At 42.3% G+C, this 15,449-nt stretch overlaps 1 protein-coding gene across 1 annotated transcript; it reads right to left on the bottom strand.

Annotated features, from left to right (window-relative positions):
- Positions 1–328: 328 nt before the first annotated feature.
- Positions 329–8,527, bottom strand: LOC308168844 (ropporin-1-like protein; the record flags this gene model as incomplete). The annotated part of the gene is made up of 5 exons (XM_080543488.1): positions 329–446; positions 6,366–6,541; positions 7,144–7,305; positions 7,986–8,109; positions 8,397–8,527. 5 exons carry the CDS (start codon positions 8,525–8,527, stop codon positions 329–331), a joined length of 711 nt encoding a protein of 236 aa, XP_080399614.1.
- Between the last annotated feature and the right edge of the window lie 6,922 nt (positions 8,528–15,449).

Here is a 15,449-nt window from a genome sequence, read left to right as displayed (position 1 = left end):
AATGGATATCTAGTAAATGCATATGTATCTATCACACACATTCCCTTGGTTGACTGGTCTTGACATAAGGCCTCTGATTTGAAAATCTTCTGCCCTGTGCTGAAGTTGTGGTACTGTATAGCGGTAACGCTCCTGATTTAAAAACATGACCTGCAAGTTGCATAGGATCCAGATCAAATCCTACCCCCCCCTCCCTCTCTCTGTCTGTCTTTCCCATCTCTCCTTCCATTCTGTCTGAATAAACTGAAAAGATACTCAAGGTGTAATGGATGTTCACTCTCCATAAACAAAAACAAAAAAGAAAGCCTTATCCCCTGGTTTGGACTGTCTACTCAGCCCTCGTGGTAGCGTTGGGACGAGTGTCGTCCACAGCCCTGGGTCCGGTCATGTCATCAACACTGTGACCAGTGAAGTTATCCGGCCGCACCATCCCTTCCTGACGTTTCCTGGAAGAAAACAGAAAAACATCTGTGAGACCAAACATTGCCTATGACTAATAGCTCTACACTACTCTACATTCTACAACAGCTACTTACTATGGGGTCAGAGTAGAGATTCTCAGCTTTCATTCCAGGTTGTAATTCCTTAGATTGGGTTTCAAGGCTCCAAAGGTATTGGAAAAGACAATCCTGAGCATGCAATAACTGCCTGAAGTTTGCGACCCAGTGACCCCACCAGACAGTCTCTGGTGTTGCTCTGCGACCATCTTCAGTTATTTGATTGTGTTTCGGTATTTTTCGGGTATTGTTTAGCAAACTCTAACCTCATCATCCTGAGGGTAACTAGTTGTTTGCGCCTTGCAGTGAAGCCTCTCGCAATTTGTCTGGTGACGTATTTGGCAAGTGGTAGTCTCTGACACAATCGCTTCTACCTCCTGGAGAGGGTTCTGTTCCTGATCTCTGGGGACAGTTGTGTTGGTTTCTTCTTAATTATGGTGACGATTCGATTCTGCGTTCATACACTGGAGAAGTCTTCCTTGGCCTACCAGTCCATTTGCGATTGCTGGGCTCACCAGTGCTTTCTTTATTTTTTAACGATTGATTTTAGTCTAATTCTAAGGTTTTGGCTGTGTTTCTGATAGATTTTTGCTGATATTTCAGCCTGCATGCTCCTGGAACAAACTCCCTGAAGAAATCAAACAGGCCCAAACCCTTAAAATATTTAAATCTAAGCTAAAAACCTTCATGTTTTGCACCAGTTATGATTAAACACAAACACTTCTACCAATGTCTTTTTTCCATTAACTATTGTCTTTTTAAATGTTTTATCTATTTACTTCTTATATTTGCTTTTATTCATTGTAATTTTTATTTTCCTATGCTCCTCTTGCTGTATTTTTAAATAATGCATGTAAAGCACTTTGAATTGCCCCTGTTGTATGAAATGTGCTATACAAATAAACTTGCCTTGCCTTGCCTTGCCTTCATAATGGCTTCTTTGACTTTCATTGATGTCTCTTTGGTCCTCGTGTTGACAGACACCAAATGCAGACCGCAAAGGCAAATGCAAAGCCTAGACTCAAAACTAGACACTCTCTTATGCCTGCACAAATGATGTGATGGAACACGCTTGACTATCCAGAAACACCTGTCAAACCAATTTTCCAATACTTTGGGTTCCCTGAAATAGGGGGGACTATGCATAACAAGAGTTGTAATTTCTATGTTGTAATTTCATACCCTGGTATTCTGTTGTTCTCCCTGCTCTCTTGCTCTTTCTTTCCTTCATATCCTCTTCTCCTTTTCATGTCTTCCTTCCTTCTCTACTGTATACTTTAACTATACCATTATACTATTATACTCTTAGTGCTCTAAACTCCCTCACATAGTGTTTGTGTTCTATCCGGCCCTGTCCACTCGTTCTCTGCCTCCCTCCGTCCTTCCCTCACACCATTCTGTTATAGTCGTCATCCCTCTAGACATGCTATTTCTCAGAGACAGACCCAATAAAAGAGAGGCTGTTGTGCAATAGTCTCTCACCCTTTATTTACCAGCTCTGCTTCAGCTGGGCTATTTACCCAGTGTTTACTAAGAAACGATGCGGTAGCTATGTGGTAACAAGGGGTACTTTCTGGTGCTTACCAGAAAGGATTCTGCAGAACTGGTAACTACCTGGTACTAAATGGCACTAAATGGCACAAGAACTAGCGAGCATAATTAAAATGCTATTATCAGGTCGTAATGTTTTTAAGTACTATACCTGATTAATAATATTGTGCTGTAAAATAAAGGGTTATCCTATAATCTTATCCAGAGCCACAGTGGTAACTCACGTCAATACTGAGGAGCCACAGAAAGAGAGACAGAGATCCAGTTATCCAGCTGAAGGTTCTTGTTAGGTGCCATGCAGATGTGTTTGGTGCAACACAAAAAAAACAGGGCTGAAAGGATTACTGAAATCAAGTTCACTGATAAATATTAAACAAATATGAAAATATTAGGAGAGGAATACGATTATGATTATTTGAGTACAACAAATCGTGAATTTCAGATCAGATCGCTGCTTTGTTACTCTATATGGGTGGAGTATCATATTTAGCATTCATTAGTTGAGGGATCTGATGATGAAATCCCCTGTGCCCTCCCATTTTCTTCTCTGAGGCCCACAATCCTGGACTTGGCCCCAGAATGAGGGGGACTATGGGGGGGGTTAGTGATGTTTCCCCTCCCTACTCCTAAAGCCTGTTGCCAAAGCCTTGAGGAAATGCACAATCCCCCAGATCTTATTTCCTATCCTGCCTTGTCTCCAGTCTCGTGGCACACGTCCACACCATGACAACCTGAACAGAATGTTAAAGACTGCGTCTACCTTACTGCGGTTCATTTGTGGGACTGTCCAATCCCCATGTTTAATAAGACAGACCACGAGGAAAACCCCTCACTCTACTAAGCTCTTCTGCTCTAATCATTGTCCTTGAGAGAAAGAGAGAGAGAGAGAGAGAGAGAGAGAGAGAGAGAGAGAGAGAGAGAGAGAGAGAGAGAGAGAGAGAGAGAGAGAGAGAGAGAGAGAGAGAGGGAGAGAGTGTGTTAGGGATTTAGAGCTCTTCTCCACTCTCTTTGAGTTGGCTGCGGTTCAGGTTATTGTGATGCCTTGTGTTCACGCATCCCCCCCCATTCCCTAACCCTAGAATCTGTTTCCTTCATCCCCCCCTAACCACAGATCAGATCTAGGATCCGATTGCCATACCACGAATCCTTGCCTTCAACATTAAAAACACATGAAAACATACCTGACCCTGTGGTATCACTTATTAGTGGTAACGGTAACTACATGACTTATTCTCTAAAATCACAGGCCTGCTTAACCGGACCGTTTGCTCAGTGTGTCATTATGTGATCATTAAGTCAGGGTGAACTGTCAAACTAAGGATTGTCAAATCAGTCATTGATCAAATTGATTAGGTTTAGAGTGAGGGTTATTTAAGGTTTTCAGAAAGGGTTGATCAGAAGAAGCATTGTGATTGACGTATTCAAAGCTGTGCTTTATTCCCACATTCACACACACCTAACAGCTCAGACACATTTTTCCTGTTTACCATATGTTGCACTAATATCCCTGCGCAAACACTGAAATTACAAAGATGTGTTTGTTATGTTACCTTGGCAACAGTGGTCGTTTTGAGAACAATATTTGTGCAGGGTAGAAATCACTAAGATATATTACGCAATAAATACTTACTGTAAGGCATTGTTTTGTTATTACTGTCCCAATTCTGTTTTGTTTTGTAACCGCTGTATAAAAGCAATAAGGCGATTGAGTCTGTGCTTTATCAGTTGCCTAACAACAGCCCTCAGCTGACTTTATTCACGATAAAGGATGGCCTCTTGTGCCTTATTGTTAATTAAAGTTAGGCCACCTTTTATGCTTCTAAGGCACCTTTGAGCATAACATTAAATGTTAATTAAATATCCATTTGTGATGAGTATTTGGATTATAGTTCTGATTCTCACAGTTCTGTTTGCTAGCTTTAATTAAAACATTTTTTCAAATCTGTGAATTGCTGTTGGTCAAAATACTCCATGAGGAGCTGAACTATGCAGTATCATGTAAATGCATCATTACGCTTCTGGTTATCAACCTCAATGGTCAAACTCTGTATTATGGCTCTTATGTATTATGGCTATTATGGCTCTGAGGGATATAACTTATATCTCGATTTCCACCAAAAGGTTAACGGTCAATAAAATAATAGATAGTGTGTATAATTGTGTCCTAATGTGTGTTAGTTGTGTAGTGTGTGTGTTTTCTGGGCCCTGGGCCTCTGTTCTGTTCTATCTCACTCATTAGCCACGTGCGTGCGAACGGACCAGAGAGATACTGCCACTTTATCTCCATTTCACAAAAGTTGACAATGAATATGAGTGAATGTCACTGAGGTACGGAAAGAGAATACAACAAAGGCCTCCATTGGTATAATGCGAGCACGACAAAGAACACTCACTAACCTGTCGAGTGTGGGCTTCATTTAGAAAAGGAACACTAGCCTGTACACCTAGGCCAGTATTTCACACAATTTGTGTCTCTTATAACCAGACACGGTTATAAGTCGCCTGCCCAATCACGTCTCTTCACTACACTGGCTCCCCGCTGGTGGAATGTGCTTCCCACGGCTGTCAGAACTGCAGAGTCAGTCACTACTCATCTTCCGTCGGAGACTGAAGACCCATCTCTTCAGGCTACACCTTAACTGCTCCTCCTGAGACATCTACTACCCCCCAGCACGGGGTCTCCTGAGACACCCGCTTTTCCCCTATACGATGTCCCCTAAGACTTCTACTGCCCTCCTTGTACTGTTTCACTGTTTCTCCAGTGTCTATATAAAAGTATTTTATTTAGTTTTTTCCTTCTATCATGGAGACTGCCAATGGCCCCGGGGCTGAGCTAGATTACTCTTCCTGTTACGACTGGTGGATTGATGATTCACTTGCTTAGTCGAATGTATTGATTGTAAGTCGCTTTGGAATAAGGCGTCTGCTAAATGCCAAAAATGTAAATGTAAATGACATATCAACAGTCACATTGCTCTGTCTGAAAATGTAAAACTAACTTGACATCAACTGGCTGTGCAAATCTTTAATAAAGTTTTAAAGAAGCAATACAAAACACAACCTGGTTACACAGTATTTTACTGACGACAATTTATTTGTTGGATAAGTATGGTCTTTTTTCTTTCTGATACTCTCCCTACTTTTTGCGGTTGTAGAAATTGGCCACCTGGATCATACCATTCTGTTTAGTGCTGTAAATCACAAAAACAATCACATTAGGCATAATAATAAAACAGTATTTTACATACAATTCATTCATTCTGATGACAACTATCATCTGAGACTGGCCCTAAAATGACGAGCACTTGTCTACAATTGTTCTATACAGTGTTTGATAACTAAGTTGATCAACTCACAACTGGCCATAGAATTAGGCCATTCAGGGTGACATTGAGCACCTTTTATAACGTAATTGTAGTGGTGTAGTTATCCCCTGTCATGCCCTATATGGTGCAGATAATGTATGCTCTCTCTATCCGTGAACGTGTGGATCTGAGGGGATTACATTCTGCCTCTCTCCCAGCCCCTCCCCTAACGCGTCATGGTTCCGTCTGACCACCAGAGGGCAGCAGAGACTGCCCAAGAGAACGACACTCAGGTCAGGTTTTATAATTGGTGTGTTTTCAGTTGTCTCTTTGCTGTCTAATGATCACAAGGTTGGCAGATCAGCGGTTCGAGCCCCGGCTGGCCACATGTCAAAGTGTCCTCACACTGAACCCCGAAATTGCTCCCAGTGAGCGGGCCAGTGCCTTGCATGGCAGCTTGCCGCCATTGGTGTGTGAATGTGTGTGTGAATGGGTGAATCAATGGGAGGCTGTTGTAAAGCGCTTTGGAGCAGCAAAAAAGGCGCTATATAAGTGCAGTCCATTTACCGTTTACTAGAATGTCAGAGGTACGTAAAGCAGACGTCTCCTCTCAGAGCACATGGTATATAGAATACTAGAATAGTAGAATTGTGATAGTGGCAAATCGGCGGTTCGAGCCCCGGCTGGCCACATGTCGAAGTGTCCTTGGGCAAGACACTGAAGTCAGTGACTGAACCCCAAATTGCTCCCAGTGAGTGGGCTGGCCGGCGCCTTGCATGGTAGCTTGCCGCCATTGGTGTGTGAATGTGTGTGTGAATGGGTGAATGAGAGGCCGTTGTAAAGCGCTTTGGATAAAGGCGCTATATAAGTGCAGTCCATTTACCATTTAGAAGGTCAAATATGGACTGACAAATATAGCGACAGATAGATGGATGGCTGGATGGATGGATGGGTCGGTGGATGTAGACAGACAGACAGAAACAAAGTAGATACAGAGTAGATCTACACTCACGCTGGCTCCTGCAGGTTGTGTAGGAAGTTGTCTATCTGGTCCTGGGGAATGTCTCCGTCCAGGTGTGCTAGGTAGGTGTAGAGACCCACAAAGGTGTCCAAGGGGATTCGGGCCGCACCCCCCTCCTCGTCCTCTGTCAGGATCTCACACGCAAACTTCAGGGCGCTGACGATTGTCTGAACGACACAAGCATATGGCACACACACACACGCATGCACGCACGCACACACACACACACACACACACACACACACACACACACACACACACACACACACACACAAAGAGAAAAGCCCAGGGCATCAAGACAGTGCATGACTGCCATCATGCGGTGAATAGTAGAACTACACCACAGTCACTAGTCCAGTGTTCTCAAAGTCCTTGAGCTTTGTCTTAAGACATACATACATACATACAGACTTAAGTATGTACTTAAGAGTTAATGCACCGCAGGTCACACTAGAATAATAATATAGCTGTTATAGGCTAACACAATAGCCCCTTCTCAATAGTTAGACAATCTGTCCTCGCCTCGATTCCTCTGTACTCAATTCCTCTGTGACCCAGAAACCAATAAGTGGTGTTCACCATATTTAAGATCATATCAATTGTCCTACAGGGCATCAAAGAAACTGTAAACTCAAGTGTTGCTCTCAGACCTTGACGATGACCTCTTGGCTTATTGGTAGATGCTTAGGTCATCCTTGTGGGAGACCTGGGTTCACAACCCCCCCCCCCCCCCAACCCAAACCCATAATTATATTCCTGAGCGACTCACCCCTCCCAGTGCACTGCAGCCCAGAGCGAAGAACTGCATCCAGTCGATGTTAGCGCTGAAGTTCCCCAGAATCAGCAGAGTGTCCAGCTGCTCCACGGGCAAACACAGCCCTCGCCACTTCTGCTGCAGTTCCTCCTTGGTGGTCGTCTCTTTAAGGGCAAGCTGCCCGGAGAATAGAATGGAATGGAATGGAATGATAAAACTGGGACTTTGTGGAAATGTTGTGCATTTAACTTTACATTGAAGACTCTTTATGGATCTAAAACTTGTTTAAAAGTTTAGCTATGAAAATGTCATCGCCAATGTTTATGGAAATGTTGATTATTGTAATGTAGTGTTGCAGTGGATGCCATCAGCTCAGAAAGAAAGATCATGGCCGACCCCTTCCACCCCGGCCACGGCCTCCTCACCCTGCTTCCCTCTGGAAGAAGGTTGCGGCTGCCTAAGGCACTGAAGGCCCGCCACAGGCTCAGTTTCTTCCCCTCAGCCGCCAGGCTGCTAAATGACTCTGGCTTCCCCCTCCCCCCCGCCTCCAAGTCTGCCCAGGACTGAACATGCACTAGACCTTGTATAACTCTGCACTGCACTTTATTTACAGCACTATCCATGCACTGTCTGTCCTGTGTTGTCCTGTTTTTGCCTGTTTTTGCATTTGTATTGTACTTGTTTTGTTCATATATATGTGAAAAAAGCATAAATGCACCTTCTGTAATGCCAAAGCAAATTCCTATATGTGTCAAGCATAATGGCAATAAACGTTATCTGAATCTGAATCTGAATCAGCTCAACACAAAAAAAGTTGATTCTTTTTTTTCTTCTATGTGTGTTCTGTTAGTCAGTACCTGTTTGTGTAGGACTTTGAGCAGGCCTGGGGTCAGTCCTGTGTCTGTCTTCTGTGTGGCAATGGGCATTTCCAGCCTGTCCTTGGCAGGGAGAGTGTCTCCATTGGACAGTGCAGTGAAGTATCTGAGGGTGCAGAGACACGTAAGTCTTCTAACATCTTCCCCTATACAGTACCAGCTTGTCAGCAAACCCAATCATCTCACATCTTTCCCTTTACCTGCTTGTCAGCAAACCCAATCATCTCACATCTTTCCCTTTACCTGCTTGTCAGCCACCCAATCATCTCACATATTTCCCTTTACCTGCTTGGTAGCCACCCAATCATCTATAGCTGACACATATTTAGTCACCTCTCAGGCCTGTTAATGTAAGCTGTCCTCCGGGGAGGAAGGACCACAGTGGGTACTTACGCAGCTGACCACTGCAGCACGTCCTTGGGCTGCGTTCTGATAGCTGCTTTGGTGAACTGTTTCAGGATGTCTGGCAGCTCTGGGGGAATGTTGATTTGCTGGGCACAATACATTGTGTCTGGAGGGGGCATTGCTGTAGTTCAAAGTAAACAATAATACATAGTAAATGGTCTGCACTTTCATAGTGCCTTTATCTAAAGCGCTTTTACAACGGCCTCTCATTCACCCGTTCACACACACATTCACACACACACATTCACACACACATTTGAGCCTCAAACCGTCCTTGAGTGGACAAGATGTTTCCACTTCAGAATACATTCAACATTTATTTTGCAGACGCTTTTAATCCAAAGCGACTTACTTTTACAGATTACAGGGACATCATTCCCCCTGGAGTAACTGAGTGCTAAGTGCCTTACACAAGGGCACACTAGTAGTGGTGTCAAATGTATTGATTGTAAGTCGCTTTGGAATAAGGCGTCTGCTAAATGCCAAAAATGTAAATGTAAAATGTAGTGGTGTGGTTTCAGGCGGGATTTGAACTCACAACCTTCCGATCACCAGTCCAACTCACTATCCACTAGTAAGTCAGTAAATCTTGGGCAGATCCTTTTTTTCCCCTAACATTCCTATTGCAGTCACTCTGGTACATGATATTCATCTCTACAGGTGTCTTAGGTACTTTTTAGCTAACTGTAACCTGACCATCCTTTTTAAGGATAACTAGTTGTTTGCACCTTGCAGTGAAGTGTCTGTAGTTTGACTGGTGACATTCTGCAGATGGTAGTCTCTCTGACACATTCACTCCTACCTGCTGGAGAGTGTTCCTGATTCCTGAATCCTGATTGATTTTGGCTATGGTTTTGGCTATGTTTCTGATAGTTGACAGGGTTCGACGTTAAGTTTTTTTTCCTACTTGCCCTGTTTTCCCTACTTGCCCTGCAGGGCAAGTACTTCTCAAATCTACTTGCCCCATCTACATTTTGACTTGCCCTGCCTACCGTTGCCGGCTGTGCGGCGCATAGATTTCTCTCACAACATACTTCTAACTAAGATCCGTTGCCTGTTGATTGTGTGTAAATCGCTACAGAACACACGTTTCTTGAAAAATTGTGTTCATTAGCTATATTACATCAATCATTATATTTAATAGTAGATGACAATTGGTTCCAACTATTAACTTATTTGCAAGCAATGTGGCAGAAATGTAACCTGTCAATCAGTAGTCATTTCAGATCAGTGAAGTGCTATTTCAGAGTATTCAGACAGGGCCAATTACACCCTCCGTGCCCTCTCTGTACAGGTGAGCCACATGTTGAATGCCGGGTCACAGTTCACATTAGGGGTGGGTAACTCACGATACAATAAGCGTATGATATTTTGCGCCCCGATACCGATGGTATCACGATATAGCGATGCGATATTCGATACATTGTAAGACTAGTCATCAACGATACATCACAATATCTGTGTTGACTGAAGAAAAAATACCATTATAAAGGCAAAAAGCAGGAATTATGTTTTTTATTCATTCACTTTGTTGTTGCTGGTTGTGAACAATGAAACAAACAATAAATTAGGCCTAGCCTACATCTTTCTTACTCGTCTCGTACACAAACACTGACTGCCACTTGTCCATGTGTGACTGCCATCATACAAAATAAAGTGCCAAAAGGCCAAACTGCCCAGAAAGCTGGAGTTAAAATGTTTAAGGAAGGACTATTATCTATTGTATCTATGTGAAGACTAATGTACATGTCCTATTTAGAAAAGAGGCTACAGAGCAGCTATGTATGCTATACATACTGATAATATTAAATTATGCATTTTACTTATTAAAATATATTTTCTGTTGTCTCATTAAAGAGATGAAGAGTAGCGTCATAATATAATTACCAAATTACCATATAATAAACCAATGGAACATTTACCTACAACTTCAAGTGGGATACCATAGAACTTACAGCAAGATATGAATAACATATGCACGATTCCATGACCCCACTTGAAAAAAAGAAATGTTAACACATTGGTAGCACTATCTGGCACAGTGGTAGCACTATCTGCCGGGGGGGACTTATTCTGAAATTTAAAAAAAATCTGACTTTTATTCTGAAACATTTTTGGGGGGACTTTTATTCTGAAATAAAAATGTTCAGACTTTTATTCTGAAATCAAAAGAATGTCATACTTTTATTCTGAAATATTTTGGGGGGGGACTTTTATTCTGAAATATTTTGGGAGGGACTTGATTTGTCAGAAACACAAGCCAATTGTCCCATTACTCTTGGGTACCCTAAAATATGCATAGAAGTGTTATAATTTTGTAATAGCCTAAATGACAATTCTTGCACTTTGTATGACATTCCTCAAGATTGAAACTCACTTTGTATTCTAGAAGTGTTGCTGAATACAGAGGTAGAGATTTCGGAAGAGTCCATTATATGTCCCCTATGCAGCAGGATTTCATTATGGCTATTAACACACAATACATTGAGAGGATTAAAAGCAGTTAGGGGAGTGTCCGCCGGGAGGTCGTGGGTTCGATCCCCGGCCATGACTATAACAATGCTACCCGATGCCTCCCTGCTTGGCACTGTCGGCATTACGGGTTGGATTGGGGTCAGATTTGGATGGGGGGTAACATGGGGGTAACATCCCAGCGTCATGTCCAGGGTGTGCACTTGTACATCAATCCGCCTCAGGCTAGGGCAAACAGGAGATAGCCTCCTGCCCTATGAGCCATCAGGCTCGAGAACCATCGGTTCTCTTACTTGACTTATTTAGTATGTCTAAATGCTTAAACAGCTTTAACGTGGACGTTGAACAACAGAATAGCAAACGTTAAATGACACAGATTAAATAAGGTATGCATTTCCATATCTTGGCTGAAGACGTAATGTAAGTGGAGAGGAGATTGATCGGGACTGCGGGAGTTTCCAATGACGTCATAATCACAACAGTCGAGATGACATAATAACGTCACAATCAAATGTGGGTTTATAAAAGGCAATCGAGCCAGTTTGATGTCAGTATCACAAGGATATCACAAGGTAAGCGCCTGTGGACGTTTGTGTGTGTGTGTGTGTGTGTGTGTGTGTGTGTGTGTGTGTGTGTGTGTGTGTGTGTGTGTGTGTGTGTGTGGCCGGAGCCACAACTTCACTATACTCACAACTGCACTATACTTCCGAGGATGCGGGAGATCTTAAAAAACAACAAGAATCGTCTTACGATTTCTAAGTTCATTTATAATGGGGCGGCTGTGGCGCAGGAGGTAGAGTGGCCGTCTAATGATCACAAGGTTGGCAGATCGGCGGTTCGAGCCCCAGCTGGCCACATGTCGAAGTGTCCTTGGGCAAGACACTGAACCCCAAAATGATTCCCAGTGAGCGGGCCAGCGCCTTGCGTGGTAGCTTTCCGCCATTGGTGTGTGAATGTGTGGATGGGTGAATGAGAGGCCGTTGTAAAGCGTTTTGGAGCATTCTTGGAGCAGCAAAAAGGCGCTATATACATGTAAGTGCAGTCCATTTACCATTTATATACCATAGTTTAGGCAAAGCAGCGTCGCGCTACTATCATGACATACCTGATGGTCCCAACTTAGGGTTGTAGCGATCTTGTTTTATAACAAGCAACACGTTTGTTGTGTGTATACTGTAGCCTACAGTCGTCAATTTAGACCAAATGAAACACCATTACCTGCTGCAGACATGTCGATCGTCGCTGGAACAAAATAAATCCGTCTTTACAACGTGTTCTGCGAGGGAGCTGGTGAGCGACAGGCTGGACGACTCACCTCATCGTTACATAGCAACCTAATGTTTGGATGCGAATACCTACGTCGCTTAGCAACAGTGAGCACGCTGGTGGTCTCGTGTCTGTGTTCATAAAAGCATCTACGTGCATTGACATCGCAGGTCGAAGTGACACAATGTCGTGACGTTAGAATTATAAGGTTCTATCTCTATTTTTGTCAAAATTGAGTTGTTTTTTTTACATAATCTGATCCATTAGGTGTTTATTAATGCCTGTGTGGTGTTATTTTTTTAAATGTTGACATTTTTTAGTTAGTAATTTCCATTAGGCTACTAACAAATTGTAATACGTGGATCCACCCAAATAGGGTGGAAGACCAATGTCAGCGTATAAACCAACGCCACGCTTATTTAAAACATGTTTTATTATTATTATTATTATTAAGTGCAGTACGTTAAAATTCATAGGGTGACAACAATTGAAGCGATGAAGAACCCACGCAATATCATAACCAACAGTTTTACACTCACTAAATACCTACAGTTTGTTAGAAAACTTGGGTGGGGGGTCGTTAACATTTAACATTTTTGGCATTTGGCAGACACCTTTATCCAAAGCGACTTACAACAAATACAAATATATTTTACAAAAAATGTGTCCAAGTAAGTGAATCATCTATCCATCAGTCAAGTAATCTCTGCTTAATGGGGCAGGTTTGAGAGCAACTGGATTGTCTAATAATGTGATTAGTCCCATGTGTAATGGTTTTTAGGCCAGGCACCACACACTAATATGCTTTGTTTAACTTTACTAATATCAGAATGAAACTTGACATTTGACACAATACAGATGACTTTTAGAATTATACGTTTATTTTTTGACATTTGCATATCACGAGAATCACACCAATCTTTCTGACAACACACTGTTAGACATACTGAGAACAGGTTCTCAAAATATTGTTATGTCATGGATTTTCTTTTCTTCATAATTTCACACATATATTTGATGCATATTTTGCATAGATTTACAGATAAAATGCCACATCAAATAAAAATAACAAGTTATAAAAAGAAAAAAAAAGAAGCCTCTGGACAAGTCCTAGGAGACAGTTATAATAATGTAAATGTGCCTCCTTTGAAGGCTAAGACAAATTACTTGTTTGAAGGCTAAAACAAAGGACTCGTGCCTCCAATTAAAGCTACAGGCGTGTCGTTGATCCACTGCACTTGAAGTACCTAATTGAAGCTCCACCACATTCCTCCTCAAATTTCTTCTTCACCTCCTCCAGTTTCTTAAGATATACTTCGCTTCCTGTGTCCCTCATGCTCTCAATCAGGAAGTCCAGATGCTCTGCAGTGGACAGTGCAATACCCAAGCCAGTCGTTTCCAGTTCAAGAATAAGCTTGTAGCATTCCATCAGCAGTTTGGCTTTCTTCTCTTTGTCAACCTCCAACTTGTTCTCCTGTTCCTGAATCAGTGCTTCTTTTTCAGCAATTCCATAGTTTTGGGCCAAATCTTCACCTGTCACGAGCACAGTCTTTTTCTTGATTACCCATATAGAATCGGCTTTGACATGATTAGAATAGTGACACTTCTTTGAACAAACAGTGCAGTAAAATCCTGTCATCGCACTACACCATGAGAGATCTTTTACCCACCAGCATCCTGGGTAATGACAGTTCTCCGTACAAATATTGCAAATGGTGGCAAGACTGGTTATTTGTTGTTTCTCCTTCACATATATTTCAGACGACATTGTAAATGTTTTCAAGTCATCCTGATGGGCCTTCAAGGCTATTTGAATCTTCTCATGTTCTTTCTGCGTCAGATCCATCAAGTTGACACGTTCCACTAGGTTGTTGACACAAGACGTCAGCAGTTTGTGGTGCCTCATTACACCTTCAGTCATCTTCACGCTCTGGGGTTCTATGTTACTTAGGAATTCTGAGAACTCTTTCATACCATCCATCGACGTATCCCAGTTATTCTTCAAGGCCTTTTCTTTCGTTGTTGTCTCCTGAACATTTGTGCAGGCATCTCTACAGTTGTTGAACTGGAAGAAAACGGCTTTATTGGAATGGTCTTTAGCCAATGGTATTTTAGCATCTGTCAAGGCCTGCAGAGCATCAGTTGGTTGCAGGCCAGAAGAATATGTCAAAAGGGCTACAATGTTATTCTCCATGTCTTTACCAAACAAAGATACAACTGCTGCAACTATGTACTTCTGTCTGTCACTGAGTCGATTAGTACTCTCCTTCATCACAAAGGCAACTGCATCAATTTCTCTAACTCCATTCTCAGATTTAAACAGCTGACACAAATTTTCCTCAACTACTTTGTCTTCGTTGATCCCACGGGTGTCTCCGTACCCCGGAGTGTCGATGATGGTGAGAGAGTACGGGACTCTACCGCCCTCAAATCCAAAGATCTCATAAACAGTGACTGCTGATGTTTGGCTTTCAGATGGACTTGTTTTCTCGTCTTCGATGATGTCAAACCAGACATCGTCGTCCCACTCTACTCCCAAGACATAGTTGACCATGGCATTGATCAGAGTCGACTTCCCTGTTCCTGTTTCTCCCACTATCAGTACGGTTTTGTTAATCTTACTGGGATCCTTCTCTCCAATGGTCCTTCTTCTTAGTTTGGACTCAGGTTTACCATCTAGACAATCCTTCTTTGGTAAGAGCTGATATCGAGCAGGAGGTCCTTCTTGCACTAGCTTGCTCTTCAAAAGAATGTCTCTAAATTTGCCTGATATGCCACTAATCCTGTGTAACAAAATGAAGATAAGTTATCAAAGCAAATACATTGATTGATTATCGATGAAGTCATCAATTACATGTCAACATTTGGAATAACAGTGCAATGTGCTGACTGCCACTCACATGTTTGCCATGTTGATCTCTGGTTGTGACCCACAGGAGATGCTGTTGACTAGAGGCTGGGTGCTGTGAAATTAGAACAGATACAGTCAGAGATATAAACTACGGTAACATTTTAGAATGTCTAGGTTATTTACCAATTGTCAATCGTGTGACTTGACAGGGTTAGATAAATCAACACAATGCAGAGTACCAGGCAATTTCAGTTAGCTCTCAGACATTGGATTTTTAAGAGACCGCCAATCAACATTGACCAATGAAAAGTATGGGTAGGAATGAATATGAATATGAATCCATGGAATACAATAAGATGGAGGAGTGGAGCAGGTGTGCGTGTGTGTTTCTATCTCTGTCTGAGGGGTGTTTTTGAATTCATGCAATTTTGTATTATGGTTAATTAAAATAA

Source organism: Nansenia antarctica, assembly GCF_963989245.1.
Source record: "Nansenia antarctica genome assembly, chromosome: 12".
NCBI lineage: Eukaryota > Metazoa > Chordata > Actinopteri > Argentiniformes > Microstomatidae > Nansenia > Nansenia antarctica.
The sequence above is the reverse complement of the archived record's forward strand: the minus strand, read 5'-3'. Positions and strand labels throughout refer to the sequence as shown.